This window comes from Lepisma saccharinum, chromosome 11, assembly GCF_977018435.1.
Source record: "Lepisma saccharinum chromosome 11, izLepSacc3.1, whole genome shotgun sequence".
NCBI classification, from domain to species: Eukaryota; Metazoa; Arthropoda; class Insecta; order Zygentoma; family Lepismatidae; genus Lepisma; species Lepisma saccharinum.
Genome location: NC_139239.1, coordinates 7821774 through 7836340, shown reverse-complemented (window position 1 = coordinate 7836340; position 14567 = coordinate 7821774). Strand labels below are relative to the sequence as shown.

At 36.0% G+C, this 14567-nt stretch overlaps 1 protein-coding gene across 5 annotated transcripts in view; it reads left to right on the top strand.

The window, feature by feature from the left end:
- Nucleotides 1-14567, top strand: part of Crtc (CREB-regulated transcription coactivator) — a 73172-nt gene extending 58605 nt beyond the window's left edge. For all 5 annotated transcript variants that reach the window (XM_083130665.1, XM_083130667.1, XM_083130666.1 and 2 more), the window contains 3 exons: nt 2300-2368; nt 6030-6234; nt 10971-14567. In XM_083130665.1, coding sequence (XP_082986791.1) covers nt 2300-2368; nt 6030-6234; nt 10971-11206 — 510 coding nt within the window. In that variant the 3' untranslated portion in view covers nt 11207-14567. The remainder of the gene's footprint in view (nt 1-2299; nt 2369-6029; nt 6235-10970) is intronic.

Genomic DNA, 14567 nt, shown 5'->3' with positions numbered 1-14567 from the left:
TGGTCAGGGAAGGTTCTCCATGCATCCAAAGCATGAAGATGTCATCGATGACACAGCCCTGAACCTCCGCATCAACAACCACCGCTCATCTACCCAAAACCTGGACTTTGCTGTTGCCATTCACACCAATCACCACAATATTCCTTTTAATGACTGCTTCCAGGTAGCGATCGTCCACTCCTTGCCCCAATCCACCAACACCTCAATACGTAGAAGATGGGAGAGGGCCTACATATCGACCATGAATGCAACCACACCTCCAGGCCTGAACAAGGCCACCCAGTAATGCCCCTCATCCCCTATCCTCACCCTCACCACCACCTTTTCCCAATCCCCCCACCACCACCACCACCACTCACAGTTTTCGACAAGCCAGGCGAAAGAACAATTTTTTTGTGTGGTACTGTCAACACTTTTTTTTCCTTCGGGACCTGGCAACACTGCAGGTCATGCTTACTCCTCCCTCTAGTCACTTAGTTTTACAACGTCTCTCTACTCCTGAAGATGTGACATACCATCACGAAAATTTGAATTTTTTCTTTGTCCAGTGAGTGTTTCCTCTCTTTATATATATATATATATATATATATATATATATATATATATATATATATATATATATATATATATATATATATATATATGTTAACTACATATTTGCATTATCCAAGTCACAAGGTCCAAGATGAAATTTAATAGGGTTGGTATGGATCAATTGTAGTTGTATTCCAATACAAATATAAGAAACATGTAATTTAATACAAAATTTTGCTGTTCTGTTATATTTATGAATATAAACATATGAAGGTGACTTGACAAGTAATGATAAATGGAAACAAAAATATGGATTAATTTGACTCACTTGTATTTATTTCTCAACATCATTTCTTTTCAACCCAACACACTTATAATACTGTTATACCATTTTTATAAAACAATTTGTTGAGATCTTCAAAATTATCATTTACAACATGTATCACTTCACTGTTCCCAGAAACTTTGTCCTCGAAGCCCATTCTTCAGATTTGGGAATAGATGGAAGTCAAGAGACTAAATCTGTGTGCCCATCATGCTCAAATATTCATGTAAGATGTAATTCTGTTATTCAACATATATATGTTGAATATTCAGTGTTGAAAACAATTTTGTGGATCTTTTCTATCATGCCTGAAGTTGTCACCTTAATTGGATATCCACTGCAATGTTCTTATTCAGTTCTTGTTCTGTGACATTTGAATTCAGCAGCCACTGCATAAACTTTGCCAAGAACAGGATATCTGAAATCTTCACAGTGCACAGAACTTTAATTCTGCACAAGCTCATCTGAAGGATGGAAGAAAATGTTTTAATTTGTAGTGCTGCCATCTGTGTGTCATTTATATGGCTGAGCCAATACCAATACAGTGTTACCTTTATTCACTGATACTTTTACAGAGTTTGTGTATTCCCCAAAAATGCCACACAACACTTTCAGTGACTAAATTATGCTGAATATTACATATACAGAATTCGAAGTTTTCATTTAATTTGTCATGGATTTTGTGATTAAGTGACAGCTATTTGAATATTACAATGTCCTGAATATTTAAAGCAAAACTGGTAAATTGATTCATACAATTACAGAGTGCAATACTTACATGTTGCTATTAATATTTTGAATAGCTTTTAATTGTTATCAATTCAAAGTGATATTGGCTTATCTCTACTTATTTTCTTACTTATTAAACAATCCTTGTAAAATTCATGCCTTGGTTTTGTAAAGTAAATGTAAATATGTGTGATTTTTTTTTAAATTTCAATTTTCTTCTGCCTTTTAAAACTAATTATTGGGAGACACAATGTATAAAGTTTACCTCCGTTAAAAGCCCTGTCTGTAAGAAAGAAAACAAAACCAATTTCATCTCTCTACGACAATTAGTTCTCGAGCTACGATTTTTTTGTACTTTGCAGCAAATTTGAAAAGGCTCTGTCTTCAACAGGAATACATGTGCATGAGGCTTCGGCTTATAAAAGTTAAACAATCTGCTGATTTGCAGTGTGTTGGTATGATTTGTTTCAATGTGACCATGTAAAGGGGGAGTGACACAGCAAACATACCGACTTTGGTTACATTTCATCTTTGACCTTAACATATTTATGTGTTGCAACCTTTGCTTTAAAAATAAGCTGTCAGATATTATGCATGCAAAATATATTAATATGGCTAGCATCCATTGTAATGTGGCATTTGCAGTTTTGTCTCACTTAAAATTACATTTGCAAATGATTGTTTATTACCACTTGTGTTTTCTCTTTTCAGTTGGATAACCCTGTTTGTACAAGTATAAATTATAACAGCTCTCAAAACAATAGTATACAATATTCACAAGTAAGTACATTACAGTTGTATCATCTTCTTAACATACTGTTATAACTAGACTGAGAATTAATATGGAAATGCATGTTTTTATTGGAAAGGCATTTTTAAAAATATGATCGTTATTTTATGCATTTTTTCAAAAATGTAAGAAAAGGAAACCATCTTTATGTTGCATATTTTGGCAGTTTTTGACATATTTTGTGTATATAGAGATTTGCTTGGAATATCAGCCAGTGCAGTTCTGTATATGCTTCTTAGCTTTTGAGAAGCAACCTGGTTGCAATCCACTGGAAAGCTTCAAGAATCATTTCTTGTAAACAGGACCGGACTGGCCCACCGGTACACTGGGCAAATTCTCGGTGTGCCCTCTTGTTTCGGTGCCCTTCCAAAAACTCAAATTCGGTGACCTTTTTTTCTACTGCTCACAATCGGTCACAAATATAACAGTGCTGAATAAATATTTTCTTTTCTGTTTCCTCGTTGACTTCCACAGGGGCAGCTTAAGGGCCAAGCGACCAGGGTCACTAACCGGGTTGTCGCTCTCTGAAAGGGGTACCAAACCAGGAAGTTACCCTGTGATTAGCACCAAAACCTTATTACTATTTACATAAGCTTGGCAATTTTTTTTTTGTTGGAGTTTATTTTTTTAAGTCCACTTAATACACAGAAAAGCTAATTGGGACTGGACCTACAGTTTAAAGTGGGATACGAACTACTATGTGCCTCCACCTGGTGTGTTCCTAGAAAAGTTGAATTAATTGAAGTTACCGCTGCATAATATATTAACAGTCTATAAACTGACAATGCACAAAGAGCAATATGAAGGTAAATAAAGTACAATAACATGATGTACTGTAGTCTATAAATTACTACTGTGGCCTTTATGTTTAAATAATATCATATCAATATGCATCTCAATTTTTGTTATTTTAAAAACACCTTCTCTTTTGTATGTGCGTGCCTCCCGGATGGCGCAGTGGTAGCGTTGTTGCCTTGTAACAAGGGGTGCCAGGTTCGATACCCGGTGGAGGCACATAGTGGTTCGGATCCCACTTTAAACTGTAGGTCCAGTCCCAATCCGCCTTACTGTGCATAATAAAGTGGACTTAAAACACCAAATCAATCAATCAATCTATTGTATGTGCCTCTTTTATTCCAATTATGGGTATATCATCATCATTATTCTTCCATCAAAGGCCTTTTATTGTGTAAGTTAAATATTAGTGTATAGTCTGTGCAAAATTTGGGACTATATCCCTGGACACAAGTAACATAAAATCCACTTTATATGTCAAATTATTGTTCGTGTGGATTATTTTTTATTTTACTATATTTCAGTACTTATTTTAATGTTACCAACAGCAAAAGAACTTCCTATAAGCAGTGTGGTATTTGAATAATTGCAGTGCACCACCACATACATCCAAGCATTAGACTTGCAGCAATAGAAACCAAAAGCTGAAGAAGCAGAAGTAATGCCACAATTAAGATATTCAGTCGTCTGCACTGGACTGAAGATCATGAAAATCAGGGGAGGATACACAAACGTGTGGTCTGTCAGCTTGTTACAACACATTTTTTAAAATTTATTTCTCATCCTAATGAATTTAACACAAACGTGCGAAACAAGTTCACCACTTTCGACGCAATCATTGTCGCTATAATGTGTGTACAGGTTTTTAAAATTACTACTTCCATTTCGGATTATCTATAAAGGAAGAACCTGGATTTTGTTCAAGCTGGGCGATATGTTTCCACTGCAACAATAGATTTGAAGGCTTTAAGGAATAACATTCTCGAAAATCTATCACGCTGCTAACAAGTTTGTTGCTATCATGTTGAAAAAATATTGATGAATAAGGTGGAAATTGACACAACTTCAGAGTTTATCTATTGAAGCTGATAAAGACTGGAGGAAATTTAAAGAATGCAAGGAAAACTACAGAGGATGATGAAAGTGTTGGATCAACTGATTAACAAATTTCGTGGAACTTCATCCAACTGCATTATGGATGTAATTGTTCAAAGCATACAAAGTTATATTTGTATTTGGAATGCTTTGAACAACATTTGCGAACTATTCCCGAACACTGACAAGAAAAGACTTAAAAAAGTAGGTCATTTGCTAGTATCTGGTCTCAAATATGCAGTCAGTGGATGAAGTTTACTAAGCCCCGCGACAAGTTAAGTTTGCAGCAACTTTTCGCCCATGTAGACCCAAACTTGCGCGCAGAATATAGTTCCGATGCAATACTGCCGATTTTCTCAATGTCTGTGATATGAACAGCTCGGCGGTCGAGGCAAGACTCGCATGGGAGATGCTGAGCACCGTTCTCGCGCGGTTTAAAACATAAAACCTGCTGCAAACTTAACCTGTCGCGGGGTATAGTCTGATAGTGAACAGTAATGGAAATTTGAATAAATGAATCTGGTAAAAGTTACAACTGAAGGTAAGAGGAAGTGTGCAATTAAAAGATGCAACAGCTGCATAAAGTGTGCATACAGAGTTATTTGTGAGTACAATCTGTACTCCTTGCAATGCACTGAATTGAATAAAGTTCATAACATCCTCCTTAAAATTCCACTTACGCAAGTAAGCCGCAAAAAAGTTTTTTCCAAATTAAATATAATGAAAACAAGACCATGTAAATTCTATCCAGTGATAATCTTGAAGTACTCTTCCTCATGCAGTGTAAACGAGAGTTTCATTGCTACCGACAATGACAATATTATCTACAAATTATGCTGTTATATAGTAGGTCTTGAAGCATTCCGGGTGACGAATGATGAAAAGATTCTCTCGGGCTATCGACCAGCTGAGTTATGGAAAAGAATCCAAGCTTTCGAGAGATAACGTCACTCTCATCTTCGCTTCCTCTGCACTTCTACCCTGAAGATGAGAGTGACGTTAGCTCTCGAAAGTTTGGAATCTTTTCAACAACTTACCTGGTCGATTGCCCGAGAGAATCTTTTCATTATGATGTTATAGTTTTGAAATGAAATGCAGTTTTTCACTGTAAAATATCATTTCACTTCTGGTTCGTTTTAATAGCAAAGTGATTTGAAATGAACTGTCTGCATAGTTGTACGTACCTAACAGTAGTGAAATGATACCAGAAATTAACTTATTATGCAATGATACAAGTTATGAATTTGTACAGTACAGTACATTCATGCATCACGATATGTATATATTAGACATAAAAAGAAAAAGAAAACTCAGCTGAATTTTTACTGATAATTTTAAGAATTTGAAAATATATTTGCATTTTATTAATGGTATTATGTACGTTTAAACTTCAGTGAAACAGCATGACACGTGATCTTTTGTTATCTGTGTTGGCAACAAACAGTTTCTTGAATTTTTTATGTCTACTTGTAATAGACCCTACATAAAATAGGTATGTGCCAATTCAGCCTTTACTGTAATGATAAGGCCATTACAATCAATGATTTCTTGTGGTGCTCTTTAAGGAAAATTGCTGCTGTCCCAGTCCGGCTCTGGTTGTAAAATGTAAAGAATTGTTCTTGACTGAAGCGATCAGTCAACTACTGAAGAAGAATTGAGTCAGTATGAAAATTCAGAGGACAAAAAGGTATGTATTGGGATTTTATCTCAGTTTCTACGATTATTGTACAGTTGTGAAATGTGATGTTTTTAATTTTACAGGCAGTAAAGCAGGAAAGCCCAGAGGATGGAGCGACGCGGGTAGGAAACCAGGATTTCTCAACAGATCCTGGTTATTATAGCCAATCTCCTTCACAACTCCAGTACAATCAGCAGGCTCCAGTTAACCCAAGTGGAGGTAGCACGCAACAAACAACACCTCAAACACCAAATACACCATCAAGTATACCGGACATCATTCTCACAGGTATGATAGCTTTAGTTGTACAGGAAAACCTCGTTAATACGAAGTTCAAGGTACCAAAAAATGTCAACTTCGAATTAAACAACTTCGAGTTATCCAAACTTTTCAAGATGGCACCTGTTTTTCAGGTGTTAATAAATTACAGTATAAATTACCCCCATAATGGATGTTTTATACTTGGTAATAACTCACAAAATAAGCTTTATATGTACTACATAATAATGTTGTAAGTTTTAAAGAACCTATAAAAATGTTACACGAAATGAGAGCCCGGAGCTTACGCGGACACACAGATTCCTAGGAGACGGTAACACCATTTATCCTGTATAGTTATACAACCTGTTATGCACAGGTTGCATGGTGTTGGAAGAAATTTCTTAAATACCACACTGTCTATTACAGGGTTAACTGATAAGATAAGATCTCTTGGGATGCACAACACAACCTTTCTCGGCACAAAAAAAAAAATGGTGGGGCTGTAAATTTTGTTAGTCGAAAATACATCGTGAAATAAGCCATGTTTTCTTTGCTTCAGTAAACTTCATATTCACCCCCCATCCCTTTCCAGCTGTCCAAACTCTTCCTCAACTTGCATTGTAGTTATGACATACGTAAGATCGAGGTAAAATTTTGCGTAAACCTAGATGACAACGTGTTAAGCAGGTTGACTATCTTTAGTTGGCCTTTGTGGCTTTGGTTATCTGTAACAGTTTCCCTTTTTTATGAAATGCTACAGGGCACAAATAACACGTTTTGAGTGAAAGTGGTTACCCGAAATTGTTGGCTACCAGCCAAGAGTTGGTCGCTCACGGGAAACTGCTGAATCTCTAGCTCAGAGCTAGACAAATGGGCGAAACTTTCAGGTGCCATGCATCTTTATTTTGAAACATTCCTTCGATCATATCTCGCATTTCTCATCTGGCACTGGTGAGTATTTCCAAGGTGGTGCATTCAGCGGTGAAAGAGCTTGATGTGCCGTGCACATTGACAAATGCCAGCGGGCATTTCGAGCTGCTTCCCCCAAGTTGTCAGCTGCTGGACAAGGAAACATGCCAAGTTCAAGTTAAAATAACATCCAAGCCCATTCCATATTCAATCTTCTCGTCGACTTATGCAGGTGTCTACTTCGAATTAAGTGAAACCAGTTTTCCCGAAGGGTCTTGTAAACAACTTCGTATTAAAAAATTATCGGTATTTCGATTTATCCATACCGCAATACATTAAAAATCCTATTTATTTGGCTGGGGAATGGGAAGAACTTTGGATTAAAGGGTACTTCCTATTAACCAATATCATATTAACGAGGTTTTCCTGTAGTTGGCTCAGTGGTCAAGCATAAGTGATTTACTTATGGTCTTGTCCCCAAAGGTTCTGGGCATGGATTTTTTTTGCGAATAGTATTCCTTTGTCGGTTTCATCTAATCGTGATTCATTGTGATTAGTCAACAGAAAAATGGAAGAAAAGCAATGTAAAAATACTAGGTCATTCAAATATGACCGGGACTGATTTTTTTTTTACCAAATCCTTTATTGTTTAAAACTTATTTGCACATGTCACCCTTCAAAGTACTCCACTCCAGAGTCCATACATTTTTTCCAACATTCTGGAAGCATCTTAATGCCCTTTTCATAAAAGTTTTTCGATTGGCTGCGTATCCACTCCCGAACACTGCCGATGACGGCATTGTTCTCCGCAAACTTCATGCCTTCCAAGTCTGATTTAAGCCTTCTAAACAGGTAGAAATCACTTGGGGCCAAATTGGGACTGTATGGTGGGTGTGGCAGAAGGTCCGATTTTAATTTGCTGAGGGTTGCCAGTTGTTTTAGCTGTGTGAGGCAGTGCATTATCTTGAAGGAAGACTACCTGCTCTCCACCTCTCTTCCGCTTGGATCGGATCTTTTCCTTCACTTCTGTTGTCAGGAGTTCTGAGTAATAACCTACAGTGACTGTTCTGGCATCTGTAAGAAAGTCTACGTGGATAACCCCTGCCAGTCCCAAAAAAAAGTTGCCATCACTTTTCCTACCGAACGGGTCCTCTGTGCTTTCTTGGGTCTGGGAGAACCGGTATGCCACCACTCACGTGATGACTGCTGGGACTCATTGCCACCACTCACGTGATGACTGCTGGGACTCATTCTCCACGTGCTCTCTTCCCTCTCTGAAGTACTTACACCACTCAAACGCATGGGTTCGTGAGAGACACACTTCCCCATACTGTTGTTTGAGTCTGCAAAATTTCAGATGGCTGGACGTTTTCTCCGAGAAATTTTATCATAATGCTTTGTTCCATGCTCCGTGGCACCTTCGGTTTGGTCATCACTCTAGCAACACTCGGACGTGACTGAGCAGGTTCTAACCTGCATGGGAGGGAGGGTGGGAGTTGTGGCTCTATTCTCCCAAGGATGCACAACTGCTGCACATGGCAGGTTGTTTCAAGAAAAAATCAGTTCTGGTCATATTTGAATGACCTAGTAATATAAATATGAAAGAAAGAGGCTTTACTTGTAGTTATTGCAGGGAAATCTCCCAAAACTATGTTCCTAAATTCATTTTTGTTCATTATACACTTTACAATAAAGCATGAAAATTATTTTTAAAAATATTCCTTGTTCTACATTTTCCCTCATTATAAGTTCTTTAGCCACTGTCCTATTTATTGAACATGCAAAAAAATTTCATCAAAATTAACTTTTTTTAGTTCACCCTTAAAGTTTGTTTTTTAAGTCTACTTTTTGCACATGTAGACTAATTGGGACTGGGCCTACAAATTAAAGAAGGATATTATCCACTATGTGCCTCCACTGGGTATCGAACCCAGGACCCTTGATTACAAGGTGATGATGTTAGAACTTGTTGTATTATGTTGTATGTTAATATTGATTTTCTACCTCTCACGTGAATCTTGACAGAACAAAGGACAACCTGATTGAATAGAATAGGGAACAAACCTTATCTGTTTTTATCTTGGATTCTGTGATAACCCTTGAATAGCAAATGCTTGATTGTTGTGGACAAGTATGATCCAATATAAAGACCAGCGGAAATAATTATTAATTTATAATCAGGACTAAACTGAACTATTTTGACTTGATACACTTAAGAATTTCAAATAGAGTATATATAGTTTCTAATTGGAACTACTAGAATCTTGCATATGTATAGTTTGGTGTTTTGGCTTTGTGAATTTGGATGTTTTCCAATAAATTTTGAAGGTCAACTGCTTTCAGTAATTGAGGATGTGGTGTCTGGGGCAGAGATGGTAGTGCGTCACTGCTTTGTTTGTTCCCAGGCAGTAGTAGTTCCAGTTTCTCCCTTCTGTGTGTGTTTCTTGGTTTGCATCGTCTGCTGTGCTTTCTGCTGGCAGCTCTTTTGGTTTACGTTGTCTGGTGGCGTTGCAAGGTGGTGACATACAGTCCTGATCCTGGTGCATCTTTTACATGTTTCTCGATCCATTCTTGAACAGTTCTACTGATGTAGCTGCTGTGACATTGGCATGTGGACCCCAGGGGATGTGAGTTTAGACATATTTTGAAGTTCAAATTCGCAACGCAGAAACACCAAACTTTACATATGCATTACTAAAACTGAATTTACCTTCTCCACCAGGAATACTAGTATCTTGTTTTAAAATATTCATAATTTTACAGAGGATAATTATTTTACTACAAAATCCATTTTTGTGTGCAATGCTCTTGCCAAAATAATGAAACTAATTTGCAAAATATCCAGAATATTTAGACTCCATGAAAGTATCGCGTGAACTTTTTTCATACGCCATGAGATTCTTAAAGTTAGGTATAGTATCGGTGACTAAATTTGAACTGATGCATCAGTAACAAGCAATATACGAGGACCATTTCAAAGAAAGTGTCTACTTTGTCACTGGTAGCAACAACGAATCATGGAACCAGATAATGGCATCATTCCCACCTCTACATGTAGTTTTACAGATTGATGTGTAGCAGCAGGACTGCGCTAGCTGTAGAGCACTCTAAAACAATATTCTCAACAAAAGAAGAAATTGCATTCCTCAGAATTCAAGTTACACGTGAAAGAAATGCTGTTAAGCATCTCAGAGAACTTGTCAATCTTCTGGTGATGAGGCACTTCCAACAGTGGTTATGTAGGGTGCCATACTGACTCGCCAACACTGCGAAAGTTCCAACAAGCACACATTAAAGTGATGCTATTGTTGCCTATGACTACGAAGTTGTTTTCCTTTGTCACACATTTTCAAAGGGAGTTACCATGAACAGTGAGTGTTGCAGTAACCTTGTGGACTAATGCTTCTGGCAAGCTGTCCAATTGTGCTGCACCACAACTTCAAAGTGCTTTGTTCCAAATTCATTGGGGCAACTGCCAGAGCATGCACCCCGTTTTGTCTGGACATGAGTTCTTGTGACTATGGCTTGTTTTAATAGCTACAAGATCCTCTGCAGGGATGTCGTTCAAGACCATCGATGACATATTGCAGGCCTTAAAATGGTATCCTTCAGTGATATATGGAAAAACAATTTTTCTGTAACATAAGAAAATTGCCAGAAATTTGGCAACATGTGCTATTCTCAGCTGGAGACTATTATGAAAGAATACAGTAACCTCATCCTCTACAGTTATATAAGTAGACAGTTATGAACATGTAATCACTTTTTTTAAATGATCCTGACATGTAACAATGGTGTAAAGTAGCTACAGTGGTTGTGAAAATATGTGTATAATGCTCTTCCTTGCATTTCAGATTTTTCATCAAGTACGGGAGATGAAATGTCACGGCAAGAGTTTGTGAAACAGTTGGGAACCGCGATAGCCATTTCAGGTACATCGTTTGACACAGACTTCTTTGCATCTGATGATACACTGCGAGAAGGACTCGATCCGATAGACTTTGACGGTTTGCAAATGTTGTCAGATCCTGAAATGAACGTTGTGGCAGACCCTGCCACGGAGGACAACTTCCGTTTAGATAGGTTGTAGTGTTGCAGTGTTATGACTTACTCAGAATCTGTTTGAATTTTAATAACTTTTTTTTTCTTGTTGGGTGAAAGCTGTCCCCCATGACCCATGACATTTTGTTAAGATGTTTTATGTGCAGTGCCGATAGTTTTCAGGATGAACCTGATCTTTGAATCAGAAGCGAGAAATGGCTTCTGATGATGTGATGAAGAAATTGAGCATTGTGACACATATTCTGAGCAATTTCAACCACTTTAATTGCCAAAAAAATGCATCTGTATAAGTCTGCTTGAATAAAAAGACACAAGAATTTTAAGAATGAGTTTGCACAGAAAAGAGAGCAAATCTCATTATTGCAAGTAAGCTACACAGTGGTCAGAGATGTACATTTTGTGTGTGTCAGCATAGTTTTGTGAGTTTTTTTTTTTTTTATTTCTGAAAATATTCCCCCAAAAAATGTAAAAAGAAAAATTCACACAGTAGCTGAGTTACTGTGGTTTTTTCTAAGTATTACAAAGGTATGTTCAAAGTGACACAGTTGTTATAATATCCAAACCACGTAAAACTGAAAGAAGATATGACTTCAGCAGTTGAAAACAAAAGTTGCTCTTTTAAGAAATACAAATGACAGCAGAAAAATAGTCAATTGGGATGGCACTTCTGCTATAATAGGGCATTTTGGTTATCTTCCTAAACAGTGGTGTTGATCAAAGTACAACCAGAGTAGTGTATAGCTTCTACAATGATGGACAAGAAAAAGAGAGAAATTATTGATGTAAATATTATGTAAGGTAGGTGTTAGAATTGTAAAGGCTATTTTTGACTTGCATCTTGCAGTAAACCAAAGGACTCACCGTTCTTACATAGAATGAACTTCGTTTCTCATTTTTTTATTTACAAAAGAAATGAAAATTTATCTCATTTTTTTATTGTGTGTGCTCAAATACTTTTATATTTAAAGAAATGAACCGATTAAAATGCAGGCTAAGTACTTTAGATAGTATAGAGAAAGAAATACCACTGGTTTCCGTTTACAAGTGGAATGTGATGTATTTGTTTTTTTTTTTTCTTGAAACCTCTAGAAACTTATGTAAATTTTTATTTCATTAATTGAATAGTTGACATGAAATGCTTTGACATTGTTACGTTGTGATCCTGTATATATGTATGAATTTTTATTGAAATTTCTTCTTCATTTTTTTCCTGAATGTGTCATGTTATTATACTTTTTCACTTCTCAGGTGATTGTTTGGAGTTGATTTCTATGAAAGACTGACTTTTGTTATTGAGTAGTATATTTGTCATAATTATGGAAGACCATATTATGAAAAGCCCCAATTCCATCGGTGCATAGTTTTAAAAAAACAAAGTTAATTGTAGACACAAGTTTGCTTCCAGCAGATTGGCTGTTTGCTGTGTATTTGTTGAATTTAAAAGAAATACAGTCACCAAAACCGTGTTAGTTGAGATTCAGTAGCTGTTAGACACTGATAAGTTAGTCGGTACCACTTTGTGCCATGTGGAGTGCAAATTGCCAATTTTTGAGGCTATTTACTGATGCAAAAGTTTTGTCTGGAAGCTATATTTCCTTAATACATGTTGTTCCGTGGGAACTTGTGTCCAAAAAAAAAAAGTTACGTGCAATAGGAAATAGTCATATTAAAAGAACGCACAAATTTAAAAGAACTTTCTTATAGGGCTTAATAGGTTCATATTCCTACAATTAGCATAGAAACATTTTTACATGTGCAATTAGAAATACATTTCCTTTTTAAAAAAAGTTTCTAAATTGCAGTCAATGTGAATTACCAAAAAAAAGATTAATATATTGTATGTATTTTGCAGAAGTACTTAGTAACATTGTCTTTTTCTGATCATCAGAATTTCAGGTCTAGATTTAAATCCTTGAAGTGTTGATCTAAAGCTCTAGGAATATAAATACATTTAAACTGCTCGTCAGTCTAAATTCATTTTCATAATAGTTGTTATCTGCCACATTTCATGAAATAATGGCTGTTCTTCTTGTATATTTTCCCATTCCTTTTTGCAAATAAGAAGTGTTCCAGCATATTGTTCCTCCATATGTGATTAATAAAAAAAAATAAACACAATTTGTATTGTTCTCAAATGTTTCTCACTTCAAGATCTTTTAGTTAAATATGGGGGTTCAACAATCCCTTTTTGCTAAGAACCAAGTTTGCTTGTCCAGCAGTTTTCGATGCTGGCACAGCTGATATTTGTCATAAGTAGAGGGTCTTATTACCTGTTAATAACGGAAAGCATTCAATATTCTGCCATGCTCTTTCTACCATGAAATTCATGAAGTTTTGTGCATTTCAATACATTATTGTACAATTTTTGGCATAATAACATTCGTGTACTCATTTTTTGCCCATAGGTAAAGAGACACCCCTCTCGTAATGTACATAAGATATCATGTATATTGCTGTACAATTTTTATAGTTATAAGTTGTGATTTTAATTGTGAAAAGTCACCTAGTGTGTTAAATGGATTTTATTTTAAATCTTGTGTCACAGTCATTTATTGAAAGGGCTTGTTCAACCTTAAGGGGTCATAATATGGTATGCCTGACACTTTATTTTTACAAAACGTGTAAACTAGTACAAACAATCATGTATTAAAAATGTTCTTTTTAAATGGGGGGTAAAAAATGTTGTTATAAGTATGGATGAACAATCAAACAGTTATAATTGTTATCTTATCTGTTTTTACTTGATGTTTCCTGAAGAATTGTTGTCTTCTTATAAATATTCTGCACTGCGCAGGCCCCTTGAAGGTAAAGAATACACTCAATTTCAGGTTTTTGCAGCATATCATTCAGTCGTTGCTGAAAGTGTAATGGTAATACTCAGACGAACGTGCGTAGGAAGAGAAATTTGATTTGCAATGATGTCTGGAGAAATGGTTCAGTAAGAACTCCAAAAAATCAACCATAAAATTTGTGGATTTGCAAGTCATTGTTTAAGAAATGTGTTCAACTCGAATTCAATTGTTGAAAAAACTTCAAATTGTGTTCATAAGATAAAGAGTGATATGGTGAATAAGTTAATTTCTAGCTTGTCCTTGTATTACCATTAAACATATTTTTCTTGAAACACGTAATAATTTAGTTTTTGCAGTTGTCATTATATTATTACCAAGTACGATTTTTCCTTCCCCATTTCCATTGTATAGTCCACTTTTTTGTGTACAGTATTGTTGTAAGTGCTGCTCATCATCATAGAAAATTTCCTTATTATCATCTACCAAAATTATTGATATGCCATTTTCATTAAATGATTTTTCTGGTACAGAAAGGAGTTTTTATTGTAACTTTTTTGTAATATAATTTTTTACCCTAATTTATGTTAATATCAGTCT